The sequence below is a fragment of the Narcine bancroftii genome, chromosome 4 (genome assembly GCF_036971445.1).
Source record: "Narcine bancroftii isolate sNarBan1 chromosome 4, sNarBan1.hap1, whole genome shotgun sequence".
Classification (NCBI taxonomy): domain Eukaryota; kingdom Metazoa; phylum Chordata; class Chondrichthyes; order Torpediniformes; family Narcinidae; genus Narcine; species Narcine bancroftii.
In genome coordinates this window covers 70,459,715-70,474,820 of record NC_091472.1, presented here as the reverse complement: position 1 = coordinate 70,474,820, position 15,106 = coordinate 70,459,715, and the positions used below count along the sequence as shown (strand labels likewise).

Genomic DNA, 15,106 nt, shown 5'->3' with positions numbered 1-15,106 from the left:
ATTAATCCTATCCTTCTTGCCCTGCAAGTTTTTTCCATTTTAAAGTAATCCAATTCCTTTTTTAAATACTGTAATTCCATAAAAGTGTGTGTAATCTGCCAAATCCATTGGCCGGATATGAACGAAAGTCGGCAGTCTCTCTCAAGCATTAGAGCTGATTAAACCAAAACCACTGCCAAACTGCTCACGTCAAAACATAATATTCCTCAGAATTATTTCTTGCAATGTTCTGGACATTTTCAATCTCTCATTGATCCAGTCAGAGGTTTCCACCTACATCAAAAGGGCATTGATCATCCCGGTAGCTAAGAAGACTATCGCCCAATGCAACTAACATCTACTGTGATGAAATGCTTTGAGAGGTTGAATGGCCAGAATTAACATGTATCTAAGCAAAGGACTGGACTCGTTGCAATTTGCCTATCTTAACAATCTCTTCACAGCAAATGCAATATCACTGGTTCTCCACACAGCTCTGGATCACCTCGAAAACAGAAACTCCTACAAGTTGCTCTTCAGCAACTGCAGCTCAGCCTTCAACACCATTATTCCCACATTGCTGGTCAATAAACTCCAAATGCTGGGCCTCTGCAACTGGATCCTTGACTTCCTAATCAGAAGACCACAGTCAGTACATATTAGGAACATCTCACTGAACATCAGCACAGGTACACCTCAAGGATGTGTGTTTAGCCCACTGTTCTGTTCACGATACACCCATGACTGTGTGGCCAGGCACAATTCCACTGCTATCTACAAATTTGCTGATGACACCACAGAGCAGTGAGGAAGCGAACAGAAGGGAGATAGATCAGCTCATTGTGTAGGATCACACCAACAAACTTGCACTCAATGTTAGCAAAACTAATATTGTGGACTTCAGCTGGAAGTAAGAGAACATGAACTAATCCACATCAAGGGCTCAGTAGTGGAAAGGTTAAATGACAGGGGTGGCATGGTTGACATAGTGTTTAGTGCAATGCTTTTATGTTGATTGGGACAGGGGTTCAAATCTCACGCTGTCTGTAAAGAGTTTTATGTTCTCCCCATGTCTAAGTGGGTTTTACTTGAGGGCTCTGGTTTCTTCCCACCATTTGAAATGTACTGGGAGTGTAGGTAAATTGACTGGCATGGACCCGTAGGCTGAAATGGCCTGTTACCATGCTGTATGTCTGAATACATTTTTTTTTAAAACTTCAAATCCCTGGGTGTCACTATCTTCGAGATGCCGCCTGGAGCCTCTATGTTCATGCAATCATGAAGAAGGCTCACCAGTGACTATACTTCATGAGGTGTTTGAGAATTATCACTGAAGGCTCTCAAAAACTTCTACAAGTACCGTGGAGAACATTCTGGCTAGTTGCAACACTGTCTGGTATGAAGATGCCAACGCTCAGGTCAAGAAAAATTTCCAGAGGGTTCTTAACTCAGCCTGAAACATCACAGTCACCATGCTTCACTCCATTGAGGACATCTACATGAGGCGGTGTCTTAAGAAAGTAGCCTCTATCCTCAAGGACCCTCACCACCCAGGCCGTGCCCTCTTCACTCTGCTGCCATCGGGAAAAAGGTACAAAGGCCTGAGGATGAGCACTCAGTGACATAAGGACAGCTTCTTCCCCACTGCCATCAGATTCCTGAATGATAAATGAAGCAAAGCCTTACTTTGACTTTCTTACACTATTTTTATTTATTTTTGTAACGTTTATATGAATGTTTGCACTGTGTTGCCGCCGTAAAACAACAAATTTCATGACTCGTTCATGACAATAAATTCTGATTCTGACATTGCGCTGGATACTGCTCCACTTATTTCACCGCAATGCCACCACATCCACTCGCTCTTTCTTAAATCTTGCCATTTACAAATTGCCTGTAGCAATTTACTTTTTACTTCAGAGAACATTTACAAATTGAAGCTTGTGTATTTTTTCTATCTATTTATTTATTTATTTTTTTAAATTATTTTCCTTGATTTTTTTTTTGCTGGTTGCTTGAATTCTGGATATCAGGGGTTTTACTGTATTTTCATTGAGGCTCAGTCACTGATAGTCATAATGGCCTCACCTTGAAAACAATCAATCATGGTATCCCAGGTGTACTGAAGGGCTATGTAAATCTCCATTCTTCCATTTATTGCAACTTTTTAAAAAAATACTTTCATTTCCTCTTCACTCCTGAAACCCTTTCACTTCTTCCTCCATGCTAGCAACATTAGTGGGGTTTCTCAACCATAATGGGGCAATATTTCTCCTGTTACGTGTTTATAATTTTCTGATAATTTACTTCCTCTAGCACTATGAAGCTCTCGCAGACCGTGCAACTGTAAATGGACACTGCATTGATATTTATGCTTGTTCTCTGGATCAGACTGGACTTTTGGAACTGAAATGCTGCAGCAATTTGACTGGGTATGTATTTTCAAAGAAATATGTTTCTATGTTTCTATGAATGAGGTTTAATTGAAGAAGAAGTGCTTCCTTTGAATTGAAAAAGAACAGTATATTTTGTACAGAAAGGCATATTCTTGTATAACTTAGTTCCAACTACATTTTCTAATTCCCCAAGCCCAATTCGAAAGACTTTTTTCGCTGGTGCATGAGAAGACTTTAGTGAGTCTGTGTTCCATTTTTTCAGCATATTGCTGGAAAGAATATTTAGAAAAGAAATGGGATGAAATGCAATTTTTTTTCCCCGTCTATCCTCAAATTTTTGATTGAATTTACATTAGTTTTTGCTCGATAATTCTGGTATGGAGACACCAAGACTCAAGAGTGTAAAGGCCTGCAAAAGGTAGTGGACAATGCCCAGGACATCACAGGCAAAACCCTCCCCACCATTGAGAACCTACGGGGAATGCTGCTGTCAGAGAGTAGCAGCATTCATCAGTGATCCACCCTATCCAGCACACGGTGTTCTTTCTTCAGAAAGAGGTCTAGGTGCCGCAAGACTTGGATCACCAGGTTTAGGAACAACTGCTACCCCTCCACCATCAGAATCCTCAACAACAAACTCAATCAGGGACTCTTTCAATGATTCTTACTTTTCCACATTTGTTTTTTTTCTTCTCTGTTTTGCACAATTAGTTGTTTATATTGTTTACATATGTACATTGTATACGGGTTTATTTTGCACTACCAATAAGTGGTCATTCTGCCTTGTCCATGGGTAAAACTATCTCGGATTGTTTGTGATAAATCTGATTCTGATTAATAATACCCTTCCTGAATGTTACCACTGGTTGGCAGCATTGAGCAAATCAGACATGAAATAAAATACAGTAAAGGACTCCTGCTATCTGAGGCAAACATTCTGGACTAAGGGAGGCCTTCCTGAGAAAACTTATGTAAAAACTTGTGTAAAACTTGAGTAAAAATAGTAATGATCAGGTTACAGTTTAAATATATTGTAAAACTATTTGATTTGTCACTATCAGAAAATAACTGAACCTCAGTCAATCTAATGTATTTGCTTGGTAGACAAACTTATTTTTGTATTAACAATGCTAATTACTCCAATGTTATTGGATCAATTATCACAAAAAGTAATGTTTTATAAAGATTATCTCCTTCTCTGTTGGTGCTTAAACTGAAAATGCCTTAAGAGAAAATCAACACAAATCATTTCAAAAAACAAACAAGTTGTGCAGTATCTATGGAGGCAAAAGGATAATTGATGTTTCATGTTGAAATGTTGCATTATTCCTTTGTGAACCTTGCATCATTCCTTTGCCTTCATAGATGCCGTTTGCCCCAATGTGTTCCACCAGCAGTTTACTTTTTGTTCCACATTCCAACATGTTGTGACGCTTATCTATTTGTGTCTTCAGCGTAGTCTCTTGTCACTCCTCTGCACCTTTTATTAGTTTAATTTGTTTATGTTAGTTAGTTTATGGAGTAAACCTAACATTATTTAATATTTAAAGTTCTAAAATGACTATCAGTGACTGAGCCTCAATGAAAATACAATAAAACCCCTGGTATCTGGCACTTATCGGGATTGGTAGATGCCGGAAAGGTGTATTTTCCGGTTGCTTGAGACTTACTCTTACAATGCCTAACTAATATACCTGCATTAAGAATAAACAGTTTGAAAAACAAAAATACTATCCTGTACTTACACTGAACAAACTTCACTTACATGAATATATAAACCTTACAGCATTTTACTTTATTTTCAGACACATTCTTTGAAAACATTTAACTCCCCCTCCACGCAGCAACCTGAATGAACAATGACATTATAGATAATTAACCTACCCTCCCCCAAGTTTACAGATAAAGCCTTTGACCAGGGTGTCTCTTACTAAGCAAGGATAAGGAAACCCTTTAAGAAAGTCACCCAACGGCGAGTGGCATGATTCAGCTCTTCATTCTGTGTGATGCCATTGCTGTTTCACATGACTATTCAAACAGCTGCTACAAGTAAAGCATGATGAAGGCGCTCCAATGGCTGAATATTTGCTCCCATCTTCACCAAAAATTTACTTTTTACTTCAGAGAACATTTACAAATTGAAGCTTGTGTATTTTTTCTATCTATTTATTTTTAATTTTTTTTTTAATTATTTTCCTTGATTTTTTTTGCTGGTTGCTTGAATTCCGGATATCAGGGGTTTTACTGTAATTCTGTTTGAAGTGCTTTCTCCAATGGTTGCAATGGAAATGAGTTGCAGAAATAGTATTTCCTTAATCTTTCCATCTTGGGGCATGGACTATATTGGGAAAGGCTGGTTTAGGGAAAAATTTTTAATTTGCCAGTTTTGACGATTGTGGACATTTAACTAAAGTTGATAAAAGTAGGGTTGACTTTCTTCTAAGACTGCTTTGGCTAGAATCATCTTGGGTGACTTGATAAAGCTGGACAAAATTTTATTCCCCTATTTGGTAGCCTTGCCATTGTACGCCAGCTACATGAGAGAGTAAATCTCATGATACAGAGGGGGCATTTTCAGTGGGATTATCAAGATAACCTAAACAAAACCCACAGAGCCAAATAAATTAAATAAAAATAGGCATTTCATGAAATATGTACCAGGTCAATTGGAATAAAAATAGTAGATGTATATGCAGCAAGTCAGACAAATTTATATTTTTAATATAGAGATACAGTACAGTAACAGGCCTTTCTGACCCACATGCCTGCTCCACCCAAATATGCCATGTGACCAATTAATCCGCAAACGATCTGTGGGGAGAACTAAGAATTAATATTTCAGATTGATAACCTTTCAGAAGCAGGTCGGTTGATATTTTATGGAGACGTCAGCAAGTTCAAGTTCAGGCCAAGGTTTGTTGGAACGGAATGTCATTTGGGCTTTTTGTTTAGTGGGATACTGCTGGTTAAAAGGTTGTTTCAGAATGCCAAAATTCAATTATCCTGGTACCCCTTTAGACACTGATATGATTGCAGAAGTAATTCTTCTTTGTCACTGTTAACGTCAGCTTAATTCCATGCATTGGCTCAATTAAAAAAAAACAATAAAGAAGGTCTCACCTTGCTATCTGGGTGTGTAACTTGTACTGCAAAACTTCTGACATAACTACTCAGTTTTTTTTGTTAAGTTTGATGGAGAATGAATAATCTTTGGAACAAAGTGTCAACCCATAGCACCGCTTTTAAACCTAGAACATATTGTCAAATTCTACTCTGTATATTCAAAAGTCGGTGCTATAGTAGGTAAGAGGATAATGTATAATTATATAATATGTGCCTAAGGTGTTTTCATCACCAGGATTGAGAAATGACTTTAACCAGCATCGATTGGTTCATCACTGTACCTGTAAATATACTTCTCATTGGAATATTTTAACTTTTGTACAAATGATTGTTTGTAGTGAAATATCTTCACAGTTTGCATCCAATTTTCTAAACCTAGAGGTTACATTGCAATGGCAGACTCTTTCAACACTTCCCTCTTCAAGCAAACATTCCAAAGGGTGTTCAGTAAAAGTCTGCAGGGAGATTTCAGAATGGCATTTGGTGCCAGTTTGGAAGTTAAGGTAAGCAAGTGTCTATGCAAGTCCAATGTTGGCTTAACCTTCTGTTAGCATTTGCCTTCTTGATAACCTTTGGCACCTACAAACCAACCTTTTGCAATTCATGCACAAGCAAATTCCCAAGACCCTCTGCACAATAGTCTTTCATTCACATCTACAATCTTTCATCACTTAAGTAATAATCTGATCTACTTTAGCTTCCAAAGTAGATAACCTTGTACTCCATCTGCCATGCACCTGTCCACTCACTTATCCTATCTCTGCAAATTCTCCACATCCTTTGCACAAAGTGCTTTTCCACTTAATTTAGTGTTATCTGAAAAATTAGATAAACTACACTTGATCTCTTCCAAATCATTAATGTTTCTTCTTCTTTGGCTTGGCTTCGCGGACGAAGATTTATGGAGGGGTAAACGTCCACGTCAGCTGCAGGCTCGTTTGTGGCTGACAAGTCCGATGCGGGACAGGCAGACACGGTTGCAGCGGTTGCAGGGGAAAATTGGTTGGTTGGGGTTGGGTGTTGGGTTTTTCCTCCTTTGTCTTTTGTCAGTGAGGTGGGCTCTGCAGTCTTTAATCATTAATGTATTCCATAAAGAATTGCAGGCCCAGCACTGACCCCCCTCAGCAGTCTGCTCATCATTGATTGCCAACCAAAGAAATGCCAGCTCATTCAAACTCTCTGCCTTCTATTATAAATGCCAGCTCTATCCATACAGCCAAGTCCATGCATCTTATCTTTAAGAATGTATTTTATTTGTCACCTAATTGAACACCTTCCAAAAATCCAAGTATTCTACATCAACTTGTTCCCCTCTGTCCACTGCGCTCATTATACCCTCAAATAACTCCAGTAAATTTGTCCAACAGGACCTGCCCATCCTGAATCCATGCTGTGTCTGTCTGATGGAACAATTACTATGTAGACATCTCGCTATTTCTTCTTTAATGATATCAACAAACATTTTCCTGACTACGGACGTTAAGCTAACTGATCTATTGTTATTGGCCTTTTCCCTACATCCTCTTTTAAATGATGGCATGACATTCTCTATCTTCCAATCTTCTGGGACCTGCCCAGTATCCAGAGAATTTTGGTAAATTATCACAAAGGCTTCCACTATAACTTGCACCATTTCTTTCAGTACCCGAGGATGTATTCCATTTGGACCAGGGTCATCAGCCTTTAGGCCTCAAGCTTGCTCAGCCAAGTTTCTACTTATTATAGTCCATTGAATTTGTTCATATCTATCTAAACACAATGTCAGGCTTGGAAGGATAACTCACCATTGAATATAGTCTGCTGTCAGTCTGCATATGAGGTGGTGAAATATCTACAACATTGCCTCAATGGAAACTCTGATTTGGTGCAGTTTATTTGTTGCAGAAGATAGGTGGCACAGTTAGCGCAATGCTGTTACAACGCAAATTCGCTGTCTGCAAGGAGTTTGTACGTTCTCCCCGTGTCTTTGTGAGTTTCCTCCCACTGTTCAAAAATGTACCGGGGAATTGGATGTATTTGGGTGACATGGGCTCATGAGCTTAAAAGGCCTGTTACTATGCTGTATGTCAACATTTTTTAAAAATTGTTCATAATAATCTAGTAGTTCGGTTGTTACTGATTTCAATCAACAGCCCCACTTGGTGTGTTGTGCAATTTGCATATCTTGGGTTGGGATACTTTTTATTGGGAGATCATTCCAACCTCACAAAAAGAAAACTAAAACAGGAGCAATGCAGCCCTCTGCCCATCTACCAACTTGATTATAACAACCACCAGAGCTACCCACCTTAAGATGTTTATGTGGGTGACACTTGCAGCTTTTGAGATTTATTCAACAAATAGGTTAAATATGTAAAAATGTATTTCCAGCCTCTCAAGACCTGTAAGAATCTTCTTCCCTAAAGTCATTTAATATGAATATTGTAGGATCCTAGTGTGCAATCCAGATCAATATTATCTTTTCTTTAAACTTTTCTTTTTTATATAACTATAATATTGTATCTATAGTTACTGTAACTTCTATAGTGGGAGGGGAGGGGAGGCAAGGGGGAGGGGTTAATACCATGTAATCACTGTAATTTTTAAATTTATTTAAGAATTGACTCTACAATTATAATTACATGGATGAATATTTTTAAATAAAATAGTCAAAAAAAAAACCAAATCCGTCAAATAATTCTCTGGTATCTGAGATTTGTAAATAATCCAGATGAGTTGTATTCTAAAAATATTGAACTTTACTCATTTTTGTAATTGTTACAGGAGTGGATTTGAAAGAGAATTAGCCAGATTTACTAAACCAGCTGATAACAACTTTCACATCTAAAATATTTTATTATTTTAGACTACTAGAGAACTGAAAATTGCTGGAGCAATCGGGACCTGCGTCTCACTGAACTCCAAAGGCCCTTCTGTATCTGAAAATGTAAGTTGACTTAATGTCATGTGTAGCTAAAATGTTAGTTTAATTAGGACTTTTTTTTTAACTGGTCAGCTAATAGCATGTAATTAAAGGCAGAGAAGTAGGAGTGTGGCTATTATAGTCCTGTGCTTGCTCTGCAATTGAATAGGATCAGAAAACATTTTCTTGGTCTTTCTGTGAAATTGTCTCAAAGGAAAAGTAGTATAACTCTGAATATTCTTAAAGCCAGTGCTTCTCAACCTTTTTTATTTACTAACAGGCCAGCTGATTGGGCAATGGTGTTCACCAGTTTAAGGACAATCGAGGTCAAGTAACCCAAACATCTCTATAAAAGTGAGGGACTGTGTTGTGGTGCGGTCATCAAAGGAGCAGGCATTGTCAGAGTGGACTGGGTCAGAGTAAAGGTTTTGGCTCAAGGGGCTTTGGTGATAAGGGGCTAAGGTGGTGGTGTAGGAGTTGAAGTAAGTAAGGGCCACCATATTCGAGATACAAAGAGGATTCAGCTGCTAGGCATAGGTAAGGGCAGGTTTTTTATATATCATACATTTTTTTCCTCATGTGGGGTAGCGGGAATGGCAGCCAAGGCAGAGGAATGCTCCTGTTGCAGAATGAGGGTCGTCAGGAAAGCCAGCAGTATCCCTGATACAGTTTTCATCTGCGAGAAGTGCATCCAGCTGCAGCTCCAGACAAACCAAGTTAAGGAATTGGAGCTGGAGTTGAATAAACTCCGAATCATTCTAGAGGCAGTGAGGGTGATAGGCAGGAGTTACAGGGTCACTCTCAAACCTAGGAGGCAGGAGAAAGCTAGATTAGTGACAGTCAGGAGAGGGAAAGGGAACAGGCAGTTCAGGGAACACCTGTGGCCATTCCCCTCAATACTAAATACGCCATTTTGGATGCTGTTGGGGGATTATCTACCAGGGACAGGCCACGATGATCAGGTCTCAGTATTCACTCAGGAAATAGGTACAAGGTCAAGGAAAGTCAGGAAAACAAGAAGTGGGGTCATGGAACCTTTTCAGATTAAAGAGGAGGAGGTGCTTGCTGACTTTAAATATGGGTGGATAAATCCCCAAGGCCTGACAAGATAATTCCCTCGAGCCTTGAGGGAGGGTAGTATTGAAGTGCCAGTTGATGAAATAGACAAAGACGATGTGGTCAAACAATAATCATGGCTTTTATTAGCAGAACCTCGTGGTACAATAATGAAAGACAATAGATGCATATACAGTTACATCCATGGGGAGTATCCTTAACAGTAGAGATAATGCACAGCCAATGTTAGTACACCAAGGCTCACCAGAGGGGGGACAGGCAGCTTGGCAGACATTCACCACAAGTGTAGAAATTGCAAGGGCTCCTTAGCCATGGGTGAGTTGCTGGAGGATTGGTGGGTAGCTCACATTGTTCCATTGTTTAAAATAGCTCAAAAATATCCTGGAAATTATAGTCTGATGTCAGAAGTAGGTAAATTATTGAAGATGTTCTAAAAAAAATCGGATATACAAGTGTTTGGATAGTCAGGGACTGATTAGGGATAGTCATCGTGGCATTTTGCCTGGTAGGTCATGTTTAACCAATCTTACAGAGTTTTACAAGGAAGTTACCAGGAAAATTGATGAAGGAAAGGTTGCGGATGTTGTCTACGTGGACTTTAATAAAACCTTTGACAAGGACTCACATGGAAGGTTAGTCAGGAAAGTTCAGATGCTGGATATTCATGGTGAAGTAGTGAACTGGATTCAATATTGGTGAGATGGGAAAAGCCAGAGAGTAGTGGTGGATGATTGCTTTTCAGACTGGAAGCCTGTGACTAGTGGTGTGCCTCAGGGATCAGTGCTGGGACCATTATTGTTTGTCTTCTGTATCAATGATCTGGATGATAATGTGGTAAAATGGATCAGCAAGTTTGCAGATGACGCTAAGATTGACGGTGTTGTAGATAGCGAAGGTCTTCAAAGCTTTCAGGGGGATCTGGACCAGCTGGAAAAATGGGCTGAAAATGGCAGATAAATGTGAAGCGTTGCATTTTGGAAGGACAAACCAAGAAAAGACATATATAGTAAATGGTAGGGCACTGAGGAGAGCGGTAGAACAGAGGGATCTGGGAATACAGATAAATAATTCCCTGAATGTGGCATCACAGGTCGATAGGTTGCAAAGAGATCTTTTGGCATATTGGCCTTCATAAATCAAAGTATCGAGTATAAGAGTTGGGATGTTACGATAAAGTTGTATAAGACATTGTTGAGGCCAAATTTGGAGTATTGTGTGCAGCTTTGGTCACCTAACTACAGGAAAGATATCAATAAGATAGAAAGAGTGCAGAGAAGATGTTCCATGGACTTCAGGAACTGAGTTACTAGGAAAGGTTAAACAGGTTAGAGCATAGAAGAATGAGGGGAGATTAGATAGAGGTATTTAAAATTATGAGGGAATAAACAGAGTAAATACAGGTAGGTTTTTTCCACTGAGGGTAGTTGAGATACAAACTAGAAGACATGTATTAAGGGTGAAATGGGAAAAGTTTAGGGAAAACAAGGGGGATGGGAGTGTGGAACAAACTGCCTGCTGAAGAGGTGAATGCGGGTTCAATTTTAAAATTTAAGACTTTGGACAGGTACATTTATGGCTGTGGACTGGGTGCAGGCCTGTGGAACAAGGCAGAAAAATGTTTATGAACAGACTAGAAGGACTGAAGGGGCCTGTTTTTGTGCTGTAATGTTTTATGGCTCTTAAGTAATCCCTTACCAACCACAGAGCACCTATGCCAAAGATGCTCTGTGGTTGTTATGGGATTACTTAAAAGTGGTATGTGAGTGGAAAAAAAAGTTGCAACCCACTGCTCTATGCTATGCATGAAAAGGTTAAAAGATGTCCCTTTAAGACTTTTAAGTTTTTAATAAATGCAAATATAGCTATTTGAAGATGATTGGAAATATCTAAAGTGATTTTCAACAGATTTGATGCTCTCCAAGCATATTTTTCTAGCTCTTTGAGGATGCATAGACAACTCAATAATCAGGTACTAGGATAAATGTTCATATTTTTCCATTGTGTAGGAGTTGGGAGTAGGTGGTACATGCCAGTGGAAAGTTTGTGGCTTGGACCCCAGCACCACCTTGGGTATCTACTTTGAAGTGGTTAATCAGGTGAGTGTGCTAAATTTTCTTACTCGTGGATAAATGACTAATTGAAAACTTCTTCCTGCCAGGCTGAATTGAAATCAGATGAAGGTTTGAGTATGAGAGGGGGGTTGAGAAGTTAAGACATTCAACATCACATTTGCAGTTAACAGTGAGTGAGTGATTGGCCAGAGGGAGAAGTCACAAATGATTGGAAGATGGATGCAAGGGTCCATGTTGTGGCTTGTAGGCTCCTCTCCAATGAAATAGGATTGGATACTGAAGCAGTGAAAGAAGAGTTCGATGATACATTGAGCTTGGAATTGGGATATAGAGGGACAAAGCTGTGGCCTATGCTGAAGACTGATTGTTTGGGAACAGAAAGAGGAAGACAGAGGGATAGTGAAACCAGGACAGGGGTTGAAAGAGGAGGTAGAGATGGGATCTGAAGTAAACAAAAGAGAAAAACATCCAAAGGATATTGTATTGCACAAGCTGTTGGAGTTTACGATCCTTGATATTTCAAAGCAATGGGAAAAGATAGCTATTGCAGCACCAATTGCAGTGAAGAATAGATTGGAAATGTGGAGCACAATAGCTTAGAGATAAAGTGAGTCAGTGTTATAGCTGAGAGATCACAAGAACACATATGCCAATAAGTGTCGATCTGAGGATGTGAAGAGAACAGGGTCTTGAGAGATGTTGAATAGTTTAAACATACCAGGGATCTTGCTGGGTAGATCCAAAATGTGAAGGGTAGAATTTCAATTAGAACCTATATCTGACAATATGGAGCTGAAGACATTTGTTCGAGTTTATTTGTCCTCCGATTGTACAAATACAACCTGATGAAACAATGTTCTGTGGTCCTTGGTGAAACACACTGCAAATACACATATAGACATAATACACATACAAATGATATACGCACAATACATATATTCAAATGTTAAATTAAATAAATATTATTTTGTTAAATTAATAGTTGAGTCACGAAGGGTTTGTAGGAATAGTTCATCAGTCATTCAGTAGCCCCACTGCCCATGGGAAGAAGCTGGTTCTTAGCCTGATAGTACTAGTTCTGATATTCCTGTATCTTTCCTATCAGGAGTAGCTGGAAGATGCTGCATACGAGGTGGTAGAGGTCCCCAATGATTTTGTCAGCCCTCTTTAGATGAAGAAGGAGACCTCAATGATCTTCTTTGCTGCTCTTATGGTCCTGTGGACTGACCTCCAATCTGACGCTCTACAGTATCACATTGTGATGCAACCAGCCAGGATGCATCTCTATAGAGCTCCTGTAGAAAGTTGACATGATGGTGGTTGGTAGCTTTTCCTGCCTCAGTCTTCTCAGGAAGTGCAGTCACTGTTGCACTTCCCACAATTAAGGAGATGTGTGTCCAGGATAAAACAAAAAGGCTAAGCCAGTATCACACGGGCAATGTTACAGAGAAATCAGGTGATCTAAAGTTGTAGACTCCGAGGAACTTGGTGCTCTCTTCACTACTGAGCTATTAATGTATAGTGGAGGGTGGTCATTCTTAGTCCTCTTGAATTCCACAATCATCTCCTTTGTCTTGTCCACGTCAATATTCAAGTTGTTATTCTCACACCATTTTACAAGGTTTTCCACCTCTTCTCTGTAATGCAACTCATCGTTGTTGCTGATGAGGCCAACTACTGGCATGTCACCTGCAAACTTGATGACTCTGTTGGAGCTGGATCTGGTCATGCAATCGTGGGTCATTAGCATGAACTAGAGCGGACTGAACACAGCCCTGAGGTCTGCCAGTGCTCACCGTGATGGTGCTCCATGTTCTGCTGCCAAACCAGATAGACTCCAATCTTTCCATTAGGAAGTCCAGAATCCAGTTACAGAGAGGGGTGTTGAGTCCCAGCTATGACAAGTTCTTCATTTGGGTATGATCGTATTAAACACCAAGTTGAAGTCAATGAGCAGTAGCTTGGTGATGAGATGTCGATCTCCAATGGGTGGAGGGATTTGTTAAGGAAAGAGGTCTGTCTGTGGAAATTGTGTCGGTCGAAACCTTTTAAAAGACAAGAAGAGAAAAAAATGAGCGAACATGGCAAGAGAGACAGGTGGAAGTCCAGTAGATGGTAGAGTGCAGTTTTGTCAAGTTAGGCATTCATAGAAGAGAAATGACAAGTTAATGACTTTTTTTTAAAAACTGCTGGAAATATAAAATAAAAACAAAATAATGCCAAGAATACTCAGAAGATTGGGCCATATTGGTGGTAAAAGTAACAGTAAGTATTTCAAGTCAGAAGCTCTTTGTCAGAACATGGAAGAAGAAAAAATAATCTTGTGAACATGCATGGTGGTGGGGAGGTGGCATATCTCATAGGGCAATGTTACAGAGAAATCAGGTGATCTAAAGTTGTAGAATTCAATATCGAGTCCAGAATGCTTGCATGAATTCAAACTGTTAGTTCTAGTTTACTTGTCTCACCTCTTTTGCACTACATTGATGGCACTTCCCAATTTTTGCACTGCAATGAAGAAGTTTATCCATTTCTTTAATTTCTGCCCTCTATTTATCTTAGCATCGTCCATTTCTGACTCTTTAACCAATATCCAAGCATAAGCTAACTGAAATCCACAGTTACCTTGATCATATTTCCATCCTCCCATTCCTTTGGTTCCATTGAATACATTATTGATGTTATATTTCATGCGTGTGTTTCTGCTGAGTTTTTCTCATTCAAGCATTTGACTTTGTCCATTCCACTTGCACTCATTCTTCTCCCTCACTAAATTAGAATAGGATTCTTCATATTGTGTTCAGTGTTTACAAACACCATATTTTCTACTCTTTCTACACTTCGTCCATATTGCCACCATCAAACATTTCACTCATGGTATCATACCTGCTGTAGCACTTTAGTTCCTCAGCATATACTTCCCCTTCCCATTTGGCTACAGCAAATGCAGCAACTATGGTTTTGTTTGTATTCTTCTCAAATCAGTGGGTTTCAAAACCAATTTGTGTGTGTAATGTGGGAAATCCATGTAAATTACATCACCAATTTCACATGTAATTCTTATATATATATTCTTATATATATATCTATGTATTCATTTGAGACATTTAGCCTTCACAGGCTGAGCCAGCATTTAATTGCCTTCAAGGAGATAGTGGTGAGCTACTTCTTGAACTGCTGCAATTGTTGAGATGTTGGCATACCCACAATGCTATTATGGAAGGAAGTTCTACACTTTTGAACTAACAACCATGAAGGAATAGCAGCATATTTCTAAGTTAGGATGGTGGGTAGCTTGGAGGGCAACTTCCATGTGAAGACATTTTCTTGCTATCTTGTCATCGGTTTGGAAGATGCAGTCTAAGGAGTTCTGGTGATTTACATCCTGTGGATGGTACAGACTGATGCTACTGTATATCCATGGTAGTCATGTGAGGTTAGGCTGTGCAACAATGGTAACATGTTTTTTCACAATGAAGAATTTGAATATTGCATGTATATCAAATGTTCAAAGATAGCTTGTTTCATAATGGGGTTCATTGTTTGTACACTGCTAA

The 15,106-nt window shown here is 39.2% G+C and overlaps 1 protein-coding gene across 5 annotated transcripts in view; it reads left to right on the top strand.

The window, feature by feature from the left end:
- Nucleotides 1-15,106, top strand: part of LOC138760666 (protein transport protein Sec23B) — a 52,037-nt gene that overhangs the window by 25,020 nt on the left and 11,911 nt on the right. For all 5 annotated transcript variants that reach the window (XM_069931563.1, XM_069931564.1, XM_069931562.1 and 2 more), the window contains exons 9-12: nt 2,296-2,411; nt 5,878-6,001; nt 8,344-8,424; nt 11,484-11,573. In XM_069931563.1, coding sequence (XP_069787664.1) covers nt 2,296-2,411; nt 5,878-6,001; nt 8,344-8,424; nt 11,484-11,573 — 411 coding nt within the window. The remainder of the gene's footprint in view (nt 1-2,295; nt 2,412-5,877; nt 6,002-8,343; nt 8,425-11,483; nt 11,574-15,106) is intronic.